The sequence below is a fragment of the Ranitomeya variabilis genome, chromosome 6, assembly GCF_051348905.1.
Source record: "Ranitomeya variabilis isolate aRanVar5 chromosome 6, aRanVar5.hap1, whole genome shotgun sequence".
Taxonomy (NCBI): domain Eukaryota; kingdom Metazoa; phylum Chordata; class Amphibia; order Anura; family Dendrobatidae; genus Ranitomeya; species Ranitomeya variabilis.
Genome location: NC_135237.1, coordinates 384,468,483 through 384,494,110, shown reverse-complemented (window position 1 = coordinate 384,494,110; position 25,628 = coordinate 384,468,483). Strand labels below are relative to the sequence as shown.

The window sequence follows — 25,628 nt, the reverse complement described above, 5'->3', positions numbered from 1 at the left end:
TCTGATAGCCAAATGACACAAACTGATTGGCTAATAGAATATATCAAAGAAGAAAGTTGTCTAGATCAACGGCAAAACTTCCAAATATGCAAAAAGCCACCAAAAAGAAGGTAATGAGTTGCTAATAAATCAATAAAGAGTGAAAAAATTGCTATAAAATATTATTGTTAGCAAACAAAGGCATAAAGGGCCTGTTATATGATACAGAGGAGCCAAAACCAAAGCTTCCTAATAAAAAATCTAAGCCCAAGGAAAGGAAAGTGCTATATATGTCTATGGGTCTCTAATTTATGCCAAAGTTAGACATGTTTACCTAAAAATGCATATATTGAAAAATCTATGAATGAATACCACAAAGAAATGGCAGCAAAATTCTCATAGGCAGATACTATAAACATTGCACGCACTTTCCCTGAGACACAGCTATACGCAAAACGCACGTCGGGGTGCCGCCACCTCTTAAAGGTAATGCTTCAACATGTTTCCTCCAAATTTGATACCCACATTTAGATGTCTTGCAAAATATATTGCCTGATTTATCACATACTACTAGTCCACTTGGCCTTATTTAGCTTTCTTCTGAGTTTACAACGGTCTTAAGGGCAATGATTGATTTAATAGCAACTCATTACCTTCTTTTTGGTGGCTTTTTGCATATTTGTATCCCTATCTTTATACCAACAACTACGTTGTTTAAGTAATGTTTTTAAAAATTTTGTTCTAATAAAAATTTGGTAATTTTATTGGCTTTTTGCTTCCGTGTTCTGATTTTTGATGTTTCCCAATGATTGGCTAATAGGTGTAAGAACATGTAGGTATAATATGCTGCCCTCACATTGTTTGCAGACAAATACTATTTAATGGTAAAGAAAGTCACATCTTTGCTTTACTAAATTTACATCTACAGGAATTAATTAAAGCCCCGCGCCAGCGGTTTTCAGCACTAGAGTGGTATTACTCTCTGGTAAAATACTTACCAGCCGCAGTCTTCGGTTGTTCCTGGCGCCACTCTGGTCTCGCTCTGCCATCTTGTGACCACAGCTTCTGACTAACCGGAAGCCAGCGGTAAGTGTCATAAGATCTCAATACAAGTCTGTGAGAACCTCATTCTGGCTCTCAGACTTCCTAATACTGGAGGGATCCGGCAGGTCACAGCCTGCAGAAGAATGACCAGAGTGGCACAGGTAACCGAAGAAGGCAGCAGGTGTATATCACTAAGGGCAGGGAACGTATATTATTGCCACCACTCCAGTGACAAAACAAAAAAATATAAAATTAGAGAGTGGTGCTTTAAAAAGAATTGTTTCCTAGCACTGCCCTTCACAATGACATTTTGCCAAGCCGGTTACGGAATCTGTACACAGCAGCTAATCTGAAGAGGTTGGAAAGGGGAGCAGCCAGAACCAATGAGGAGCCTGGAGGTGTCTCAGACTACCATAGACCACTAAGGCTACTTTCACACTAGCGTAGTTTGGAATACGTCGCAATGCGTTGTTTAGGAGAAAAAACGCATCCTGCAAAGTTGTCTGCAGGATGCGTTCTTTACCCATAGACTTACATTAGCGACGCATTGCGATGTATGGCCACACGTCGCATCTGTCGTGCGACGGATGCGTCGTGTTTTGGCGGACCGTCGGCACAAAAAAAGTTACATGTAACGGTTTTTTATGCGTCGTGTCCGCCATTTCCGACATGCGCATGCGCGGCCGGAACTCCACCCCCTCCTCCCCAGACATTACAATGGGGCAGCAAATGCGTTGAAAAACTGCATCCGCTGCCCCCGTTGTGCTACTTAACACACTGTCCGTCGGTTTGCGACGGCCCGTACCGACGGACTAGTGTGAAAGTAGCCTAACAGGCACCGTAGATAAACTTTAGTCACACATTACACATCTTCTCTAATGGAGACAAGCTAAAAAGCCACACAGCCCAAGCCCTGGGGGCAATTAAGATAGCAATCATTGCCTGTAGATATGGACAGATATCATTTTTAGGCTCATGACTAGACGACTTTTCTTATTTGTTTAATCTTTCTGTAAATATTCTAGTATGTGCTAGACAGGAGCGCAATGATCGTAGTTACAGAGGGGCCCACCGGCACCAGCAGAAATTTCAGGTGGATGAGTATCAGAGGACGCACAGCTGAAGTGCATCGTGGAGCAAAAACCCGCCAGCTCCCTGCATCGCAATACACGCCGCTGTCCAATCAGACGCCAGCAGCGGCACATAGCAGTGATGTCATACGTCTCCCATAGCAGGCATGGTGAAGTCAGCGGCTGGCCTCTGCACTGGCTATAGAAGAAGCCACTGTGTGTCATGGAAGCAGGAAACATTGAAAAGAATATTTTTTTTTTTTTGGGAGGGGGGGGGGGGGGTGTATTTAAGCTGAGACATTATACAAGGAAGGGGGCCAACATAGGGAACATTTTTAGCAGGAAGGAAGGAGCCCATGATGGGTTAAATTAATACAAACTGAAGGACTTTATACAGGGGGAGGGGACATTTCTTTATAGGATTTAGAACACTACAAGGGATAATACATCAGACCAACATTTAGGTGGGGGCCCAGGTCCAAATTACACACTGGGGCCCATCCGACTCTAGTTACGCCTCTGCTACTTTACCATCATCTCTTTAGACCCAAGTATGTTAGATTAGGATAAATCCTCTGTAAGAGGAACACAATATAATAGTTGAGGGAACCTCACTGTCTTCTGTCATCATCGTATGGTGCTGCACATAAAGCCTAAACAAAACATAAGGTCACTCACGGGATGAAGTTCTCCTATTATAAAGTCTTTTGACATGTTTCTGGCATCTGTAGAGTGTCCAATGTCTTCGAAGGTCTCTGTGGCATCCCCTCCAGCCTGTTCTCGGAGAACTTCTTCCCCGCCAGGATGCTGAAATCAACACATCACAATTAACTTAGTTTTCTTGTCATCATAAGGAATTCTGTCTTTAAGTCTGACATGGTTAAAGAGAACACAAAGGCATATTCCACAAAACACAGGGCAGGAGAACAATGCACCCAACATAAAAAAGGTACCAGTTTAGGTTTTTTCCTTATACACAGCTATGGCAGCCTTCGTGGCAGGATTTAACACAGTATGTTGCTTTAGTTAAGTACAACACACTTTGGACAGTTTTAGTCACATAGATATAATAATTATCATAGGCGATTGTCATTAATTGGATCCTTCTGTCTGCGGCCATCTGTGGCGTCTGACCTCAAGCACAGATTACTGTCTGCAGGAAAATGATGCGCGACCTCCAAGAAAATGTAACGTTCAGATTGTTCTGCTCAAGCGGCTCCATTCAATGCACTGTATATGTTTCCTACAATTATAAATGCCTTTGTTCGCTCACGGTTCCTGAACAGCTTGAACCCACACAGTGCAGCTACTATTCTCTGGTAGATGATGGCTTTGTTTTTAGTTAGTCAACAACTGCATGTATGTTGGGCGTTCTCACAGCCATTTTCTTCTGCATATTTCCATGTCAGATCGTAAATGAGTTGGCTGCTTATTAGCATCTGCGAAACGCACAAAATATGAAATTACATTCCTCTCTAATTTGTATTATCTATTTGAAGGTGATTCCGCAATAAAAGAAGCTGCCAAAGTAAACAATGGAGACCAGTCCTTTCCGGTCAATGTCATGAGCTATACATAAGATGGTCTATCCACTGTATCTGTATACTACTGTGCACAGAGCAAGCATTTACGCTGTTTTTTTACTTTGGATTTATGTTGCCTAAATATGCAAAAGATGCTGCCAACTAGTGGCAAACGCCTCCACCAATGCCACCAACTAGAGCCAAAACGCCTCCACCAATGCCACCAACTAGAGCCAAATGCCTCCACCAATGCCGCCAAATAGAGCCAAAACGCCTCCACCAATGCCATCAACTAGAGCCAAATGCCTCCATCGATGCCGCCAACTGCCTCCACCGATGCTGCCAACTAGAGCCAAAAGAACGCCTCAACCGATGCCGCCAACTAGAGCCAAAACTCCTCCACCAATGCCACCAACTAGAGCCAAACGCCTCCACCAATGCCACCAACTAGAGCCAAAACGCCTCCACCAATGCCACCAACTAGAGCCAAAACGCCTCCACCAATGCCACCAACTAGAGCCAAAACGCCTCCACCAATGCCACCAACTAGAGCCAAAAGAACGCCTCAACCGATGCCGCCAACTAGAGCCAAAACTCCTCCACCAATGCCACCAACTAGAGCCAAACGCCTCCACCAATGCCACCAACTAGAGCCAAAACGCCTCCACCAATGCCACCAACTAGAGCCAAAACGCCTCCACCAATGCCACCAACTAGAGCCAAAATGCCTCCACCAATGCCACCAACTAGAGCCACAACGCCTCCACCAATGCCGCCAACTACAGCCAAAACGCCTCCACCGATGCCACCAACTAGAGCCAAAACGCCTCCACCGATGCCACCAACTAGAGCCAAACGCCTCCACCAATGCCAACTAGAGCCAAAACGCCTCCACCAATGCCACCAACTAGAGCCAAAAGGCCTCCACCAATACCGCCAACTAGAGCCAAAACGCCTCCACCAATACCGCCAACTAGGGCCAAAACGCCTCCACCAATGCCGCCAACTAGAGCCAAAACGCCTCCACCAATGCCGCCAACTAGAGCCAAAACGCCACCACCAATGCCACCAACTAGAGCCAAAACGCCTCCACCAATGCCACCAACTAGAGCCAAAACGCCTCCACCAATGCCACCAACTAGAGCCAAAACGCCTCCACCAATGCCGCCAACTACAGCCAAAACGCCTCCACCGATGCCACCAACTAGAGCCAAAACGCCTCCACTGATGCCACCAACTAGAGCCAAACGCCTCCACCAATGCCACCAACTAGAGCCAAAACGCCTCCACCAATGCCACCAACTAGAGCCAAAAGGCCTCCACCAATACCGCCAACTAGAGCCAAAACGCCTCCACCAATACCGCCAACTAGGGCCAAAACGCCTCCACCAATGCCGCCAACTAGAGCCAAAACGCCTCCACCAATGCCGCCAACTAGAGCCAAAACGCCTCCACCGATGCCACCAACTAGAGCCAAACGCCTCCACCAGTGCCACCAACTAGAGCCAAACGCTTCCACCAATGCCGCCAACTAGAGCCAAACTCCTCCACCGATGCCGCCAACTAGAGCCAAACACCTCCACCGATGCAGCCAACTAGAGCCAAAACGCCTCCACCGATGCCGCCAACTAGAGCCAAACGCCTCCACCAATGCCGCCAACTAGAGCCAAACGCCTCCACCGATGCCGCCAACTAGAGCCAAACGCCTCCACCGATGCCGCCAACTAGAGCCAAATGCCTCCACCGATGCCGCCAACTAGAGCCAAACGCCTCCACCGATGCCGCCAACTAGAGCCAAACGCCTCCACCGATGCCGCCAACTAGAGCCAAACGCCTCCACCAATGCAGGCATGGCCATGCACAGTGGATATACATTATGTAACCACTATTCTCTTGTCACATGGACATACATAATAGATGCCAGTTGGAAAATATAAAATTATACAATGTAATAATTATAAGTGTTCTAATAATTTTTTAGGATTTACATTATTTCTTTGTTTTAATTTTACCGATTTTAAAAGTTAACCTTAAAATGAGTAATAAAAAAAAAAAAAAAAAAAAAAAAATCTAAACAAAGAAAGAAACCAACTTTATACTATTCCTCTGTTTCCTAGCAACAACATCAAGCAGGGGCATCACATGACAGTTTCAACCAATCAGTAGCCTTTACTTTTCCAAATATGCTTCTTCCTATTCAGACAGAATATAAAGACTGCAGCACTAACGTGACATCCCAAGCCAAATACTGATGCCAGGGGACCAGCGGGTACAGTACTGAGTGGAGGAAAGCCTCCCCTATATTTCTTAGAGATGTGCCTTTTCTGGGGTGGCTGAGGGCTGATGTTTTTAGCCTGGGGGGGACCAGTATTCATGGCCCCTTCCTAGGCTATTAATATCAGCCTGCAGCTGCCTGCATAGCCTTTGCTGGTTATCAATTGTAGGGGGTCCCCATGTCATTTTTTTCTTTAATAGGGACCCTCATTTTAATAGCTAGTAAAAGCTAAGTGTATAGTTGTGAGCCGATATTAATAGCCAGGGAAGCTCCATGGGTATTACCCCCTTCCCAGGCTATAAACATCTGCCCCCAGCAGTCAGCTTTCCCTCTGCTGGTTAAAATTACGTGGAAGCCCATGTCATTTTTTTTTTTCAGAAAAATAATCTTTCATTCATTAAATACATGTACAGTAAGCTGCACACACACGCACTGCACTAATTGTGTAGGTCACTGACATCTATATATCTACCTATTCTATGTGTATTTACTGTATGTAATCATCTGATTCTAACCTGTCAGCTCCTGCTGCAATTTTACAGTACGCGGCTGCTGAACTGCTGGCTTTTATTCTATCTATATGCTTTGAAGAATATTCAAACGTTTCTCTATGTAAAAGCTCATGTTAAAAATTGCATTGCAGTCGGATAGCAATCAAACTGCATTCCGATGTAAATTGGATGCTAGGTGTGGAAAAAAGAAAAAAAAAAATATCGGATTGTACTTGCATGAAAGACGCCTGACTTTCGTGCATCAAAATCACACGGATTTTAAAATCGCTAGTGTGACTTTAGCCTTATACTTACTTTGCAAGGAGAGTAAGGTTTTAAAATAATGGGTAAACCTTTAAAGCCAACTCTGCCCCACCCTTGATGAATATTAAATGCTGGGACCGCACACTGCAGCTACTGCACGTGGCCAACATTCACATGTGGATTTAATTACTGTGTACGTCTATGACAAGACAAGGGGGCCTTCCCGTGAGTGAGTGTCAGCCACATGCAGTAAAACCTTCCTAAGATGAACTTTTGGTGTGTTTTTTTAGGTAGATGAGGCTTTCATAAACACGGCATCGATAAATGCATTCCTTGCAAAACAAACTGAAGATATAAATCTAACTACATTAAATAAGATACACTATATTAGACAATTTATACATTGTAGTAGATTTATAATACACTGTATTCAATGCACAGACTGTAATGTTAGGCATGTCCACTGTACTACTTGCAAATTAAGACAGAATTAACAATCATATACGTGACTCCACGAACCCTGAGGCAATTAACCCCTCTAATGTCTCAAAACACTTTCTGAAGGAACATAGTGGGAGTTTAAAAAACTTTGACTTCTTTGGTTTTAACTCTCTACTAGAGGGGGAGATCGCAGGAGGGCTTTACTGAACCCTGAAGCTTTTTGGATTCTAATGTTGAACACTTCTTACCCTACAGGTTTAAATAAAAGATCAGATTTGATCCTACACTATTAATATGGGTATTAGATTAGCATTTCTCTCTATGCTTTTATTAGATATATGATTTTATCATGATTTGTGTGTTTTTTTCTTTTCCATCTACATCACAGGTGCTGCACCTTATAATTGGATTAATCAAAAGTGTGTAGAGGTGTGGTTACCTGGAGAAAGTTGAAATAAGGTTATGATTAAGAAACATCGCTTTGAAACGCAACACCTCTGTTTTTGAATTTCTGTCTCCTCGGATATGATATACAATCCATGTCAAGTGTGAACTTTACCCTGATACTATGTTTAAAAGCATGAACTAAAGCCTGGGATTTTAACAGAGGTGCTGGATCCATTTCTTTTTTTTTTCTAGATGAGATTTATTGCAATCTTATGCCCATTGTGCTTTTTTTTCCCATTTTTCCCCACTCTGCATAAACTGACCTGTGGGGTGTTTTCCAAATCTGCAGCAGGTCAATTTCTCTTGCGGCCACACTGAATATTCTGTGCAGATTCTGCAACATCAAGAGGTCATGTAGTCGAGGGAAAGATGTTGGTGGTCACTCAGGTTGTGCCCACTCAATTTATCATGGTTTCTGCATAAGGCTACTCTCACACATCAGGTTTTTGCCGTCAGGCACAATCCGGCGAATTTTTGAAAAAAAAAAAAAAAAAACGGATCCGGCAGCAGATCAGAGAGTTGTATTAGTGCTGGATTGCGACAGATGGCCTCACGTTTCATCCGTTTTTGCTGGATCCGTCGAAAATTAGTTTTCCGGCAGCCAGAGAAAACGTACATAGGAGCGTTTTTTCTGTCCGGCGAAAAACGGATGAAACATGAGGTGAAATTATGAAATCCGGTGACCAATTCCGTTTTTTTTTTTAAAGAAATCATCTCTCTCTCTCAAACCTGATGTGTGAAAGTAGCCTAAGTGAGCAGCTACTCAAAGAAGTGGATAAGGATTTTTTTTTTTGCAGTGGTTATTTGGAAGACTTTAAAGGTATGACCAAGCAAACCAAAAAGAATGAGTAATCGTGTCAAAGTTTGTGCAAAAATAAAAAGGAATAATGAATAGGAACTCGAGAACTTTTGTAAATCCAGATTAACGATATACTGGAATAAAGAGCTGTAGTGATTGCAAAACAATCCAAGAGGTAATCCTGTAATAAAATCTGTGCTGCATTAAGGTATAACCACAATGAAGGGTGGAAACTAACAGCCCAGGATCAGATGTGCTCAGGGTGAAAACTTCAATATTGAACATATTCTAATCAATGCACACAAGAGACCATTATCTTCTACGACATTGAGAACATATCTACCCTGTGGACTGCACTACAGATTCTACGTGCTCCGCGGCCAGGCAACATGACTAAGCAAAAATGTAAGCCAAGAAAGAAAATAAATAACTGAGTACACAAGATGGATTAGGAACGTTCACACGCATGCTCCCGTGCTCCGCTGCACCCTTGAACTGCAGAGATAAGTGTGCCACAGAGCAAAGGTTTCACAAGTGCAGAAAAGCCAAGCCTTTGCAGAATGGAAAAACGTTAAAACATTTAAAAAGCAATTTGCTTACATTAATCATTTGCATGCTATCAGGCTCTGGTTCTAAAAGAAAACCACATCTCTGAGCCGAATCTGTCAGATGTGCTCATAGGCCCAAGCCCCTCACATATATGCGTATAGCAGCGTACTTCCCCCGTGAAGCTCCGCACAGGCTCCGCCTACTGCGTCCTGCGTTGCCCTACGCACCTATCTTTGACATTGGGTACGCAGGGACATGCAGTGATTTGAGGTGTGTGGCACCAGCATGGAAACACTCAATTTTGCGGTCTGACCGGTGGTAGCTTAACCGCAGATAAGAACCACGCAGCGGTGTTTCCCATACTGTCACACAGATGACAGCGTGGAAAAGACCATAGGAAGCCGGTAAAAATGCAAACAAAAATTCAGCAAATCCGCAAACATTTTAAGATCTGCATTTTTGCTGCGAATTTGACTGACACAAATTATGTCAATGGGTGAAAAAGGCTGCAGAAACGCACAAAGAATTGACATGCTGCACACCAAAAAAAACCCACTGTAAATACTCAAAGGAAATGTACTGATCGTGTGCACAAAACTTCAGGATTGTCATTGGATTAGCTTGCCTAAGGATTCCATAGTGTTTTGGCCCATTTCCGTGAGGAAAACCACCACGAAGTCAAATCAAAAAAGCACTGTGTGCACACAGCCGTAAGGATGTGGCATGACCGCTTTCGTACTGCTGACACTTTTCTTTCCTCCATGTCTGGCGGCAGCTGTCAGGGAACACACATGCTCTCAGGTGACGGCCGATCTTTGGTAACCTAGCTATTGTGCATGGAGGGCTTTGGGGGGGGGAGTCACACTTGCATTTGGTAGTTCCATCTGTTTCAATGAACAAGTACGGTAATTAAAGTGAAGACAGGTGATTGGCACAGCTGCGATTTCACAGGGATTTGGTGGTGCACCATCTTAGGAATCTTTAGTGCCAACCCATATGGAATATACAAAGACAATGTCCATTTCCAAAGGATAACAGGAAAAGGAGGCACTCACCGGTCCCAATAAAATGTCCTTTTATTTGGATTTACATTGAAAAAAAAAAAACTGAGGCAGGAGAGTTTCCACTCAGAACTCTCCTGCCTTTGTTTTTTAATGTAAATCCAAATAAAAGGACATTATATTGGGACCGGTGAGTGCCTCCTTTTCCTTTGGACAGTTCCATTTGTTCTGTTTTAGTCAGGTAGAATGTGAAGGCTGCGGGGTGTATCAGCAACCGCTTATTGGCTGCTGGAGTCATGTCACAATGCTCATGCTTGATCACCGGGGGGGTAACAGAAGCAGTGCCAGTCTCAAAGGAAACTTTTTTCTTTTTAATTCCTCACTTTGGGTTACACACAAAGTTGTAAAGTAAAACCCCTATAAGGAATTTGATGCAATCAATATGACAAGTCTTCAAAGATGTCAACCATTAAACTCTGTTTCAGGTTGAGGGGAGACACATGTTCATCTTATAACCCAAAATGTTCCAGAGGAAGACAAAAAAAAAACCTCATAAGGCAGTTACCAATTGCCGCATATCAGTGGAAAAATTCATTCACGGCTCCAAATTAGCCCACCAGATTAGTTCTCAGGATCAACGTCCCATCTCAAAATCTAGTAACTTGAATCAAAAAAAGTTACTGGCATGCCCAGTGGTGTAACATTGGCTGTGACCAAGTCTGCCTTGGGATGGAGGGTTAGAGTAACGTACTGCTAAAGATCCGAAGGGTCAATTTAGGGCTGTAGCATCTTGTAACGTGCAGCTTCTGCAAGCCACCAATGTCAGCAGCTACAGAGTGAGCTTGTCACATCAGCGCCCTATGAGACCATGCAGAACACAGCTTGAGACACGATGCTCATTGTTCCTCATGGTAGATGCATCTCTAGGTGCGCCTAAGCATTCCCAGAAAGTTTTTTGAAGCAGACTGGCAACAACTTGTAAGCAGTGCGTGCTCATTTATAAGATAGCTTACTCGCTATTTCTTATCTTAATAAACATATATTTAGATATTATTTTATTAGTGATGATCGTATTGGTGATATTCTTACTCTGAGCTCAGAAGGCCTATCTTAAAACCTACTTGAGGGCAAAACAATACTGTGACAGTTATTGTACATACCAGCAAATAGACAAGTGTCAGAAAAGGATCAAATAGTATCCATAAATATTAAAGACAAAATGGTTTCAGTTAAAAACAGATACACCTCCTGATAAAGCGGTGAGCGAAACGCTCATTAGGTTTGCTGCGTGAGCCTCCATATATGCTTAGACATTAGTATCTTGATTTTATGTAATTTGTCGATCTTGTCTGGGTTTTGGTTTTTTTTACATTTTTTGGTCTTTTTCTCTGCCTCAACGTTGTTGCTCAACATATGCCGAATTAGTTGATACCATCTTTGTATACAGCATGTTTTATACATACGGTAATACCTTTTGTTAGCCAGGACGAAAACAAATCAAGCCTGGCAAAAGGTATCTTTGTATATCTTAGTAGATGTGAATTAAATGTAAAATATTTATGTTACTCTCCAGTTCCTGCACTTATTAGTTGTATTATCTTGGTGCCTTTGTGCTAGCTATTGAACTAAGGAGCGGTTCAAAACTTTTGCATGAGGCCAGAATAACAGCCTAGTACAGGATATTATATTGTTTTACCCTTGAAGCTAAAACGCAATGACTGGCCTTGCTGTACGACAGACATGAGGCCACTCTTCAGAAGTCAGGCAGAGATTGTGCTGTCCTTAAGCCACAGTGGACATTGAACGTTGTACTGAAGCACAATTCAGGACAGGACTTTGACTCTACTTGTGAAAGATATAAGAGTATCTGGAATTCAAAAATGGTAGTTACCTGCCGATAACGGTATTTCTCTGATCCCATGATGGCACCACGGAGAGAGGGGTCCGCCCCCAGGGACAGGAAACCTACAGATGAAAAAGGGCGTACCTCTCTCCCACATCAGTTGGATTACAGAGCCTTATACAGAACTTCAGCTGCAACTCAATATTTACACAATTTAAACTTAACCTATTAAACTTAACAGAGGCACCGTGACTAAGCTAATGACCAATACTTTATAATGTGCACACCTGTGTGTGAAAAAAAGGGAGGGAATATACGGGTGCCATCATGGGATCAGAGAAATACCGTTATCGGCAGGTAACTACCATTTTCTCTATCCCCATGATGGCACCACGGAGAGATTTGAATAGATAGAGCTATTAGGGAGGGACCACTGCCTCTAGAACCCTTCGCCCAAAGGTAGGATCAGAGGAGGTCAAGTCTAAGCGGTAATGCTTGAAAAATGTAGATTGGGAAGACCAAGTGGCCGCTCTACATATCTGCTGTATTGATGCGCCAGCTCTCTCTGCCCAGGATGATGCCACTGCTCTGGTTGAATGAGCCTTTATGTTCTCTGGGATGGCTGTCCCACAGGATGAGTAGGATAGGGCGATGGCATCTCTTATCCATCTTGCTAATGTTGCTTTCGACGCTTTTTGTCCTTTGCGTGGACCCTGGAAGCAGACAAACAGAGCCCTATCCTTTCTGCACTCCCTAGTGGCTGATAGATACCTAACTAGACACCTTCTTACGTCTAGGGTATGCAGTGTTTTCTCCCCCTCATTTTTTGGTTTGGGACAAAAGGAGGGTAACGAAATTTCCTGCGTTCTGTGAAACTGTGACGCTATTTTAGGGAGATAAGCTGGGTCGGTTTTTAGGATGACTCTGTCATCAAGTATCTGGGTAAAGGGCGGGCATGAAGATAACGCCTGTATATCGCTGACACGGCGGGCTGAGGTTAGAGCCACTAGGAGTGTGGTTTTCAGAGACAGAATTTTTAAAGAGACTTCTGTTAGGGGCTCAAAGGGAGGTTTGGTTAGAGCGTTTAGTACGAGGTTTAGGTCCCATGGGGGAGAGTTGTGGAGGGGAATGGGTCTAGACCTAGATGAGGCTTTAATAAAACGCATGACCCAACGATTTCTGGCCAAATCGTAATTATACAGAGCTGCTAAGGCTGCTACCTGCACCTTTAAAGTACTTGTAGCCAAGCCTCTTTCCAGGCCTTTCTGTAAAAATTCAAGGACTTTCCCAATAGGAATTTCCCCGGATGGGTCTGCCCCTGATACCGATATGAATTTTTTCCACACTTTCCCGTATATTCTAGTGGTTACGGGTTTTCTACTTTGTAACAGGGTGGACACTAAGTTGGGAGAGAACCCTTTGTCTCTTAGTAACCTCCTTTCAAAAGCCACGCTGTCATGTGTAGATTTTTCACGTTGGGGTGAAACACTGGGCCCTGGGACAGAAGTTTCGGAGTGTCTGGTAGAACCCATGGACTTGATATGGACATTTTTCTTAGCCAAGAAAACCATATTCTGCGGGGCCAGAATGGCGCTATTAGTATCACTGTAGACCTCTCCTCCCGAATTTTCCTCAACACTAAGGGGATGAGTGACATTGGAGGGAACGCGTAGGCAAGGTGATAGTTCCAAGGAATTGTCAAAGCGTCTAGAGCTACAGGGTTCCCCCGGGGATCGATTGAGCAGAATGTTTCTACCTTGCGGTTTTGGCTGTTCGCGAATAGGTCTATTACTGGTAGGCCCCAGAGACTCACGATCTGATCGAAGACCGATTGGTTTAGTTCCCACTCTCCCTGTTTTAAGCATGTTCTGCTCAGGAAGTCTGCAGTTTGGTTTTCGGAGCCTTTTAAGTGGAGAGCTGTCAAGGACTTTAGACTGTGTTCCGCTATGTGGAAGATAGATTGGGTTACCTCCATCAGAGCTCGACACCTGGTGCCCCCTTGGTGGTTTAGATATGCCACAACAACTTGGTTGTCCGAAAACACTTTTACGTGGTGACCGTGCAGGAGATATAGGAAGTGTGTTAGGGCCAGTTTTACCGCTAGCAGCTCTTTCATGTTGGAAGAGTCTGACTCCTGACTTTTGTTCCAACTTCCCTGTGCCACTTGATCGCCTATATGTGCTCCCCAGCCCCAGGGACTTGCATCTGTTGTTAGAATCTTTTCCGTCGGTAGCTCCCAAGGAACCCCTTTGGCTAGATTCCCTGGGTCTGCCCACCACGCTAGGGAGAGTATTGTATTTGGAGAAATAGTTAACCGCCCGTCTAAATTTCCGTGCAGAGATATGCCTAAATTTAAGGTCTCCCATTGTAGATCCCGGGAATGTAGTTGTGCCCATTGAACTGCCGGCATACAGGCCGTCATAGAACCCAGGAGTGACATTGCTCTCCTCGGGGTGGTCACTGGGGATGCCGTCAGCTGTGATACGGCTTGTGTCATTTTCTGTATTTTCTCCTGGGGAAGATAACATATCTGCGTGTTTGAGTCTAGGACTATCCCCAGGTATTCCTGTACCCGAGATGGCACCATTTTGGACTTGGGTATGTTTAGTAGCCACCCCAGATTCGACAGAGAAGCAATGACCAGATTCAACTGTTGTTCGCAGTGTTGAAATGAGTTCCCTACCACTAGTAGGTCGTCTAGATAGGGAACTATTAGGATGTTCTGTTCCCGTATGTGGGCCATTACCTCTGACATTACTTTCGTGAATACTCGAGGGGCGATAGCTATCCCGAAGGGGAGTGCTCGGAACTGGAAGTGTTTGATCTCCCCCTGGATATTCACTGCCAGTCTGAGATATTTTTGGTAATCTCTGTGTATGGGCACATGGTAGTACGCGTCTCGTAAATCTAAAACAGTCATGAAACACCGGGGAAAGAGTATTCTCACGCAAGATTTTATTGTTTCCATTTTGAAATGTTGTATCTCCAGGAAACTGTTTAGTTTTTTGAGATTTATGATCGTTCTGTACGATCCATCCGGTTTTTTCCGGAGAAAGAGGGGAGAATAGAACCCCGTGCCCCTTTCCTGGTATGGAACTTCTTGCAATACATCTTTCTGGATTAGGGTCAGGATCTCCTTCTGGAGAGCTGACTGTTCGAGTGACTGTTTTTGAGGCGTTACCATGAAGGAGTTGCCGGGAGGGACGCGAAATTTGAATTTGAGGCCTTCTCGTATAATACCCAGGATCCAAGGGCTGTTTGAGATTTTTTCCCAGGCTGGAAGGAACTCTGCCAGTCTCCCCCCGACCCGGGAAGTACCTTCATTGGGATTTTTTATTATCTGGAGGGGGGGGTTTGTTGAACAAGAAGCCCCTGTTTTTGTTTCTTCTGTCTTCCCATCCGTCTTTATTTCCTTTTGGAGGTCTTCTGCGCATGAACTTTCTGTTCCGAAAGGAGCGCCTATATGACTGGTTGGGGAACCCGGGAAAAGATTTCTTTTTATCTCCCGCTTTGTCAAGGATGTCGTCCAACGTTGATCCGAACAGGAACTCGCCTTCGCAAGGTATTGAGCAAAGCTTGGTCTTTGTTTGCAGGTCCCCCGGCCAGCATTTTAGCCACAGGGCGCGTCTTGCGGCGTTTGAGAAGGATGCCGACCTGGCTGACAATCTTGCTGAGTCCACCGAAGCGTCCGCCAAAAAAGCTGCTGCCCCTTTCATCATGGACACTGACTTTTGTATTGTTTCTCGTGGGACTTTCTCTTTTAGTTGCGAATCCAGATGCTCAAGCCACACCATTAGAGCACGCGCCGTGCAGGTGGCTGCGATGGCTGGCTTTAGGCCTCCTCCTGCCGCTTCCCAGGAGTTTTTCAAGAAGGTGTCCGCCTTCTTATCCATTGGATCCTTCAGAGTACCCATGTCCTCGAAGGGCAGAGCGAACTTTTTAGAGGCTTTTGCTATAGCCACGTCCAGTTTGGGTGCCTTGCCCCAGGATGAGCAGGCTGGGTCATCGAACGGATATTTTCTCTTGGGGACCAAGAGAACTTTTTTGTCCGGTTTCTTCCATTCTTTTTTGATTAAAGAATGGATTTTTTCATTTATTGGAAATACTCTTCTTTTCTTTTGTTCTAATCCGCTGAACATTATGTCCTGTGCTGTTCTTTTAGGGCGTTCGTCTACCAGACCCATCGTTGTTCTGATGGCCTTTACCAATGCGTCTGTCTCTTCGATGGGGAAGCAACTGCGCCCTCCCTCCGAAGATAGTGAGGAAGTGTCGGATGTTGATGAATCACCAGAGTCAGATGTCTCGCTTTCTGATTTGTCTATACTGGACTCGGGAGACTTATGACCTGATCTATGTTTTTTCCTCGGAATCTTAATGCCTTTGAGGGCACTTTCTACTTGATTTTTTATTAGGGTTTTCAGGTCTGACGCGAATGCCGGAGATTCCTCCTGGATGGTTTTTTCTATGCAGGACCCGCATAGCTTTTTTTCCCACGAGGGAGGTAATTCTTCTGAACATATCGCACACACTTTGTGCTTTGATTTGCCTGTACATTTTCTTCCCTAGGGAAAAATAAAAAAGTAATCTCATATTACAATATTACTTTCACGCAGATCACTCACCCCTTACGGTTTAAGAGGTACCGTCTCTGGCCTCGGGACTATATCCGCTGGGTTCGTCACCGGCCGTGTATTTCCCCCAGAGACTCGGCTGCGTTGTGACCCTGAGCGTCCACTGCTGCTGCGCTGCTGGGATGAAGCGTTCCCCTTGCGCTGATGTTGTGAGCGCGGACGTAGTACTTCCTCAGGTGAAGATTGTGCACACTCCTGTGCCTCTTGTTGCTCTTTATCGCTCATAGTGGTGTTTCTCAAAGTAGAGAGGGTTTGCCACGTTTCCTCTATCGAGGACGCTGTTTTTAAACTTGCCGCCGGGAAAAGTGGTCACCTGCGCATGCGCGCGCGTCACTTCCGGTTCGCGGCACCGGCGTCCTATAGGGAGGATATTAATGGGGACGCCTGTGCGCGCGATTTAGCGTTCCGCCTGGCCCGTACTTCCGGTTTGGGCGGCGGTTCAGCGGTGCCTGCGGCGCTTTGCCTGATAGTGGTAGCGTAGCCGCCGCTACCCCCACGCACCTTTTAGCGGTGCAGAGGCTATATCGGTGACCGCCGTCACCTGCCTCTTTCCTCCCCCTTTTTTTTTTTTTTTTTTTTTTTTTTTTTTTTCTTTTTTGGGGAAGGCAGGCTCGAATCCTCTTCGCTGCCTTCCCCTGCAACACTCACCCGTAGGGCCCGCCGACCCCCGTGGTGGTGCATCAGGGTCGGATAAAAGGGGGGAGAAAACCGGCTGGGCACAGCCGTGACAGGGCGCCCCCTGTCAGGAACCGACCGGCCAGCTCCCTGGAATCCCACGAAGAATCCTTCAGGTACGTCGCTGTAGGTTCCCCGTCAGGGACAGGAAACCAACTGATGTGGGAGAGAGGTACGCCCTTTTTCATCTGTAGGTTTCCTGTCCCTGGGGGCGGACCCCTCTCTCCGTGGTGCCATCATGGGGATAGAGAAAGTAGAAATGGTGAACACTTACTGGTGACGTTAATGAGGGGACATAGGTATTAATATGTTTGCATATTCTCGATGTGTGGTCAGACCATCTTATTTATTCTATGTAAAACTAAGTGTGTAATACGTATGCTGAAATATTAATGCCCCCTTAGAGGAAGCAGGAAGACCAAACTTTCTCTTACTTTGATGGCTGTCAAAAGTCCACAAGACTTGGAGCCCTGTATCAGAAAAAATTAAACTCTTCTCCATGCAACTATTCTGAAACTGAACACCACAATTTGGAACCTATAAAACAAAAATACACTTTAAAATCTGTAAATACCATTACAGATGTTCCTCCTAACAGCAACCATCATTTACACCAAAACATAGAATCGATGAAAACAATATAGGAATAGATGTCGCATCACAAATGGGGAGAAAAAAAAAAATATCGTACTCCACATTTTGGACATGTTGTACTTCCTTCCTTGTTTAAACAGTTTATAAAAGAATGTCGATTGCTTCCATGTGTTCCCCTTGCTGGTTCTGTGATAGCTTACTTGACAGAAACAGTGTCCTTCCCCTCCTGGCAGCAGACGAAACAAACCCTCCTTACCAACCACGCAGAAGTATTGTCAGACCGACTCTCCACAACATTTAGGATAAAAATACTCCTCTTAGGATTTTTTGAGGAGTAGTACGTAGTTGTAATACTCAAATTATAACACATAGGCATACATCATAAGAGTTTGATCTTATAATATTTCCATAAATAAATAGAAAATTGAGGTAGTTGTAAACCAATCTTAGATCATACCCTCATTTTGCCCTCAGCAGGCACATGATGGGGGTTGATGTCACATTTCAAACCGGATGTGGGCCAGAGAACGAGCAGGCTGAAGTTACAGTACTGGAACATCGGCTAATATCAGTGTTCCCCAACACCGGCCCTCAAGAGCCACCACCAGATCATGCTTTCAGAATTTCCATAGTATTACACAGGTGATGGGATTCTTGGTCGTCCAGCTGATGCAAGCGCCACGTGTAATACTAAGGAAATCCTGAAAACATGACCTGTTGGTGGCTCTTGAGGACCGGAGTTGGGGGACACTGGGCTAATTAATAAGTAGTCCACATTTAGACAAGCCAATCATGGCTGTTGAAGGACTACCAATAAGTTACATGCAAGCGATCAATGTTTTCTGGCACCTTTAGACAGGCTGACTGTACTACATGTGCAAAAAACAGTTAACGAAGCAATTGCTAGAGAAAAAAAAAAAGAGCAACTGTTAAGAACACAGTACTATATAATAGGATGACTGCAATAGAGGATAAAACATTTGATGGACGGGCTTCTTTAATATGATTATTTTGTTGATATAGAACATCAAGTTCTCAGTATATCACCTGTTTACACAGGTGGATGTACTAGGCCATCAATGCCATTTTACATTTTTCCCTAGGATAGCAGGGGTTTGTCCATTTTTGACACAAGATCTTAGAATTTCCATTGTGGTGTCCATCGTTTTGATGAGAACAGCCATGCATACGGCACTACTCTACCACCAAATGTCACAAATCCAAATGGAGCCTCCAATAAAAACAGAGCCTCACATAACATACATTTTCAGTTTGACAGAGGTTTCACTTCTGCCTCCAATGGATTTGGTTTTTCTCTTCATGTTTCTGATATTCAAAAACTCTCTCAATGTATACACAGCAACATTTTCTGCAGGGACAGAACTCATGGACGTTATGTGGCACGAGCACAGTTGTATATGCGGGACATTCCTCATCACAAGTTCATCTGAGGCAAATACCGTATACGGACAAATCCGGGGCAAGAACAAAAAAAAAGTTTCAAGATTATGGTTTGCTCATATAGTATTGTAGTCACAGCAGCTTGTGGCTGTTCACGACTGCAAGGTGGTGTGGTGTTGGGAAGTTGTGGGGGTTTTTTTGTGTGTAAAATTATTGTTCACAGATCATAGAATTCTGAGACGTCCCAGGACTTCTTTGCTCAAACGAAGAATAAATGGACAAAAGCTGAGGAACATCATACACACCCACATCTCTACCATACAGGCCTGGGACCAGTACCACTTCTAAGCACCAGGATCACCAGCGCTGTGAACAGAACAGAGACCGCGAGGAGAAGTGTCCATGTGAGGTTCGCTACACTGCCGGACTTGGCCACACGGGAACTTCAGTGCAGCGCAGGAAAAATTCAGTATGTAAAATTATGCAGATTTTTTTCTTAAAGTATCCTAGACAGGCGTTATTGCAATGCTGTTCTCAGTTAGGGTATGTGCACACGTTGCAGATTTGCCTGCGGATTTTTCTGCACTACATATGCAGCTCTTAGCAGAAAACACAGGTGCATTTTTTGCGTGGTTTTTTGATGCGTTTTGGTATGCGTTTTTGAAAGCTAAATAAAGATGTATTATTGAGCAAAAAAAAACAAACAAAACTGATGTCATATCTTGTCCAACCTCCTCTTTTACATTTGTTCAACCCACACTCCATTACACACAGATACAGATATAAATCTAGATAGAACTATAGATGTATGAATAGATAGATCTATGTATCTATCTATAGATCTATGTATGGATAGATATAGAGACAGAGAGAAATGTGCATTATTTGAATGGAAAAATGCATGAAAAACCAGATTCGGAGGCCGGATTCATCATTTAACATCTTAGTTTCATATGTTTTTCGCCGGATCAGTCGCTGGGCGTTTTTTCGCCGGACAGAAAAAACGTTCCTCTGTACGTTTTCACCGTCCGCCAGAAACAGCTTTTTTGACGGATCCGGCAAAAAAACAGATGAACCGTGAAGCCATCAGGCACTATCCGGCGCTAATACAACTCTATGAGAAAAAAACGGATCCGGCAGAAAAAAGAACTGATAGTTTTTTTTCAAAACTCGACGGATTGTGCCTGACGGCAGAAACCTGATGTGTGAAAGTAGCCAGATAGATATATCTATGTATCTATAGATATATCTATCTACAAATATATCTATAGTTATATCTATAGATATATCCATAGATATCCATCTATAGATATATAGATTTATCCATAGATATATAATAGCAAGGCCGATGTTGATTAATGAACGTTTAATTGAAAAAAAAAAAAAGGAAAAAAAATGGCGTGGGCTCCGGCACAATTTTCTGTGCCAGAGGGGGAAAGCCGACGGCCAATATTTGTAGCCCAGGAAGGGGGTAATATCCATGGCCCCTCCCCAGGCTATGAATATCAGCCTGCAGACAGCGTAGCCTTTACTGGCTATTAAAATAGGGGGCTGATATTCATAGCCTGGGAAGGGGCCATGGATATTTGCCCCCCCCCCAGGCTACAAATACCAGCCCCCAGCTTCCCCAGAAATGGCGCATCTGTAGGATGCGCCAATTCCAGCACTTAGCCCCTCTCTTCCCACTCCCCTGTAGTGGTGGGATGGGATATGGGGAAGTAAGGGGTTAATGTCACCATGCTAATGTAAGGTGACATTAAGCCCGGTTATTAATGGAGGGGCGTCAATAAGACGCCTATCCATTACTAATCCTATAGTAGTGAAAGAGTTAAATAAAAAAACGACAGCCAGAAAAAAGTATTTTAATTTTCTTAATTTCACCATACTTAACATTCTCATCAGCCTGCAAAAAATTAAAAATAATAAACCAACCGTATACTCACTTTTCGCCGTAGTCCAGTTAATAACGAGTGTCCCACGATGATCTCCCCTATAAAACAGTGACATCGGGTGACGTCACCGCTCTATAGGGCCTCCAGTGACACACTGACAGGAGACAATGGCTCCTGCAGTGCATCACTGAAGAGGTTACTTGAGTTCAGGGTCTCACTTTAAGGCAAAGCTGCATGGGAATTTTCCGACACACCGCAGTGCCACAAGTGAGAGTAGGAACTCTTTCTCACAGAGGCGGAGGGATACAGTGCGGAAGGATACCTTCCGTCATTGTATTCTGGAGCCCCTGGAGAGTGGTCGCATCAGCCGATGTGGCTGCTCTCCATGGGAGATCGTCGTGGGACACTCGTATTAATTGGATATCTGCGGACACAGGGAGTATATTGTTTGTTTATTATTTTATTATTTTTTACAGGGGAGCAAGGGCTTCGGGGATCTAGGTAATGGTGAGTATGTACTCTATGTTGCATGTACTGTATGTCTATATGTATGTACTGGACTGTAGTATGTACTGTTGTATGTAATGTTGTATGTAATGTAATGTTGTATGTACTGTATGTCATGTCATATGTTGTATGTAATGTGTGTCATATGTTATATGTACTGTTGTATATAATGCTGTATGTTGTATGTACTGTATGTCATGTTGTATGTTCTGTTGTATGTAATGTTGTATGTCATATGTTGCATGTACTGTTGTATGTAATGTCATATGTTGTATGTACTGTATGTAATGTCATATGTTGTATGTACTGTACTGTGTCATATGTTGTATGTACTGTTGTATGTAATGTTGTATGTACTGTATGACATATGTTGTATGTTCTGTTGTATGTGCTATATGTTGTATGTACTGTTGTATGTGCTATATGTTATATGTTCTGTTGTATGTCATATGTTGTATGTACTATATGTCCTATGTTTTATGTACTGTATGTTGTATATGTTTTTGTTTTGTTTTTTACATTCAACACAGCCGGATGATGGGACCACTACTGTTTCATCATTGGCTAATGTGTCAATCACTGTCACTGTAGCAGGCATAGCCCGATGGAACTTGTAGTCCCATCGGACGATACCTGTACGCACGCACACACACACACAAAGACCCCTCGCACAGCCCGCAGACCCCCGGCAGCCTGCAGACCCCACCCGCACAGTCACCGCCCACACACTCCCTCCTCCCGATCTACAGTTTCATCCGCAGCTAAGGCTACTTTCACACTAGCGTTGTACGCCGCACGTCGCAATGCGACGTTCTGATGCAAACTGTGATTAGAAAACACAACGGTGGCAGCGGATGCAGTTTTACAACGCATCCCCTGCCCCATTGTGATGTGCAGGGAGGAGGGGGCAGAATTCCGGTTGCGCATGCGCGGTCGGAAATGGCAGACACGATTCCCCAAAAATGTTACATGTAACTTTTTTTGTGCCGACGGTCTGACGCAACACGACGCAATATTGCGTTGCACTGGCGTGTACTCCGGAGGACAGAGAATGAACTTCAATCCAATATTGTGGCCAGCATGCAGCCAGCGGGTAAGGAAAGGGTGAATCAAACACCTGAAAACCCCGCCCATATGACCCAAAACCGGTCCCGCCAAATTCAAGTGACAGGTTCCCTTTAAGCAAGGCTATAACTCCTATGGCACAGAGGGAATAAGATTTCAAGATTGTCTTCGGGATGAGCTCCCACATTTCATAGTTTCACCATAAGAACCTTGTCACACAGCAAGTTTCTGGCTTTGTAAAACAGGAGCAAGTAAACTGGGGAATCTGGCGGAAAGAACCTGACCTCGCCTATGACTAACCACGGTGAGCGAGCCAAGATCACCTTTGCACAGAATGCAATGTTTACTCACCCTGAGCTGATTCAAGTCATGGCCACATCAGATTAAACTTTGAAATTACACTCTGATGAACTCAGGTGAAGAACATTGAACCCCAATCAAAATCATAATAGAAAAGCATTTTTTTGCCAGAACTTAAATGCCCTTTCCAGAGGTGGGGGGGGGAGGAGGGAAATGACCACAAACCACTTTGTTTCGCCATAAAAACTTTGGTGCACAAAGTTCAAGTATCTAATCAGTAGATATACAGCAATGTACTCAAGGAATCACAATGAAATTCAGATTATGATGGATGGTATAAAATACACATGTGTATATGAGATGTTAAAAAAAAAAAAAAAAAGTGAAAACTACAAATTAGGCTCTATTCATGACCCGTTACTTCAGAAACACATGCAGAAGGCTGTCCCAAAGTATCTGGCAGATGTAGGTGTTAACATGAAGAGAACATAGCCGAACAGGTTTACTGGCCATCCGGTAGCACCGAGCCAACAGAAAGCAAAGTTTTGAAGCTGGACAAAGATATAGGCTATACAAGAGAATACGCAAACTTAAAGGGAACCTGTCACCTGAATTTGGCGGGACCGGTTTTCGGGTGTTTGATTCACCCTTTCCTTACCCGCTGGCTGCATGCTGGCCGCAATATTGGATTGAAGTTCATTCTCTTTCCTCCGCAGTACACGCCTGCGCAAGGCAATCTTGCCTTGCGCACGTGCAGTATGCTTTGCCCAACTGCGGGCAAAGCCGAAAAGCATTAGTGCGCATGCGCCGGCGCACTATGTCCCGGGAACACAGCGAAATACTTCCGGGACATAGTGCGCCGGCGCATGCGCACTAATGCCCGCAGTTGGGCAAAGCATACTGCAAGATTGCCTTGCGCAGGCGTGTACTCTGGAGGACAGAGAATGAACTTCAATCCAATATTGCGGCCAGCATGCAGCCAGCGGGTAAGGAAAGGGTGAATCAAACACCCGAAAACACCGCCCATATGACCGAAAACCGGTCCCGCCAAATTCAGGTGACAGGTTCCCTTTAACAAATTTTACATCGCCAAGTGAGGCCCCCTGTCATCTAAGGTCCAGGTTGTGGTACTGACTCCCCGGGAAGACATGCTGTCCATATGGGTTTGCTCACACTTGCGGACAAAAAAAAATAAAAAAAATGAAAAAAATAAAGATCAGTTCCATTCTCATCCAGGAGAGTGGGACGATTTTTTCTCACTTGTCATCCGTGTGCAGTCAGTATACAATCAGTTTTTTTTGTTTTTTTTTTACTCAGCAGCCATTAATCTTTTACAGGACAACTTGCAGTTTCCTGTGCTACAGAGTTGTAATGTGCCCATAAGTATCGGATGCTGTAATGGTGATCCGTATGGCATGCAATTGTTTTTTTTCCACACCCATTAGATAATTTCAGAGCTGCAATGTTCTTCTCGAGCAGAACACCGCGAAGAAACAAAATACACGCTGATCTACAATACTTCAATGAATAACATCGGTACGAGTGCAAACGATTTTTTATCGGATTGCACTCGTCCGATTTATATGCCAATGTGAGAGCCCTTATACAATAAGGCGGAGGCTACAGGAAGATCTGTCACATGACACCTATCAGACAAGTCACATGACAAAAACATTTGCACAACTTGTCTGTGGTGCGACCATTTTAGCTCTGCGACTTTGCCCAGCTGCCGAAGTTGCACACAAGTCACATGTGATGTGCAACTTACACTGAAGTCTATGGCAAGTGTCTGTGTGCGACTTGCAAAGAGCAAAAGAAAATCTGACACATTTGGAAACATGTAAACATATGACCCAAACCCATCTCACCAAGCCAAGGGATGGGCTACACTCCAATCACCTGTTGAACATAAAGATCCATAGAGCAACTATTAAGGTGCATATTGAATCAAGAAGTGTTAGGCTTTTAAAACGTTATAACTTTATTAATATACAAAAACTACACACAATAAAACAAAGTAAAACAATGCCTCATCAACTTGAAAAAATTTTTTTTGAAAAATTATTAGTTAAAATGTTGTGGCAGAAAAAGGCAGAAAAATGCAGAAAAGTTCAAAGGCTAGCAGGAGCAGACGGTAATAATGAAATTTCTATAGTTAAATTTGATCTGGCTCAATAGTTCAATACAGGACAGCTGCAGTTACTCAATTTTGTAACAAAAAATGAACTAACAGTAAATGTGCTCAGCAGCACAGTATTAAGTCAGAGCACTGTGCATAGATTTCAGCAGTAGGTTTCTGAAAAACAAATGCAGACAAGCCGGCCTTTAAGTCACACAATGCAATACAATCTACATGTGCACCTGTGAGGCAGCAGCTAAATTCCTTTAGTATACATCATAACAACAACGATCACCAATGAATTCAAGGCGTCACTTAGCCAATATAAAATAAGTCTTGTAAATACAAGATCCGCTGCTAATCAGTGCATAGCATATGAGAATGGAGAAGATAAGCAAAAACTACAAAAATACATATTACCTGGCAGTATAATGCGATGCTATGCTTCCTGCTGCCAGCCACATAAGGCACACCAGTCTCTGCCTAAGGCCGGCGTCACACTGGCGAGTTTTACGGACGTAAGAGCGCAGAAACTACGTCCGTAAAACTCGCATTACATACGGCACAATTATTCTCAATGGGGCTGCTCCTATTAGCCGTATATTACGGTTCAGTATTATACGGCTTTCTACGGCCGTACAAAATCGCAGCATGCTGCGTTTGTCAGCGTATTGCGCTAATAATACGCCAATGAAAGTCTATGGGGGCGAGAAAAATA

At 44.0% G+C, this 25,628-nt stretch overlaps 1 protein-coding gene across 1 annotated transcript in view; it reads right to left on the bottom strand.

Moving 5' to 3' along the window:
* The window catches only part of CYB5A (cytochrome b5 type A), a 35,707-nt gene that overhangs the window by 4,177 nt on the left and 5,902 nt on the right, over nt 1-25,628 (bottom strand). The window contains exon 2 of the mRNA XM_077270094.1: nt 2,772-2,900. Coding sequence (XP_077126209.1) covers nt 2,772-2,900 — 129 coding nt within the window. The remainder of the gene's footprint in view (nt 1-2,771; nt 2,901-25,628) is intronic.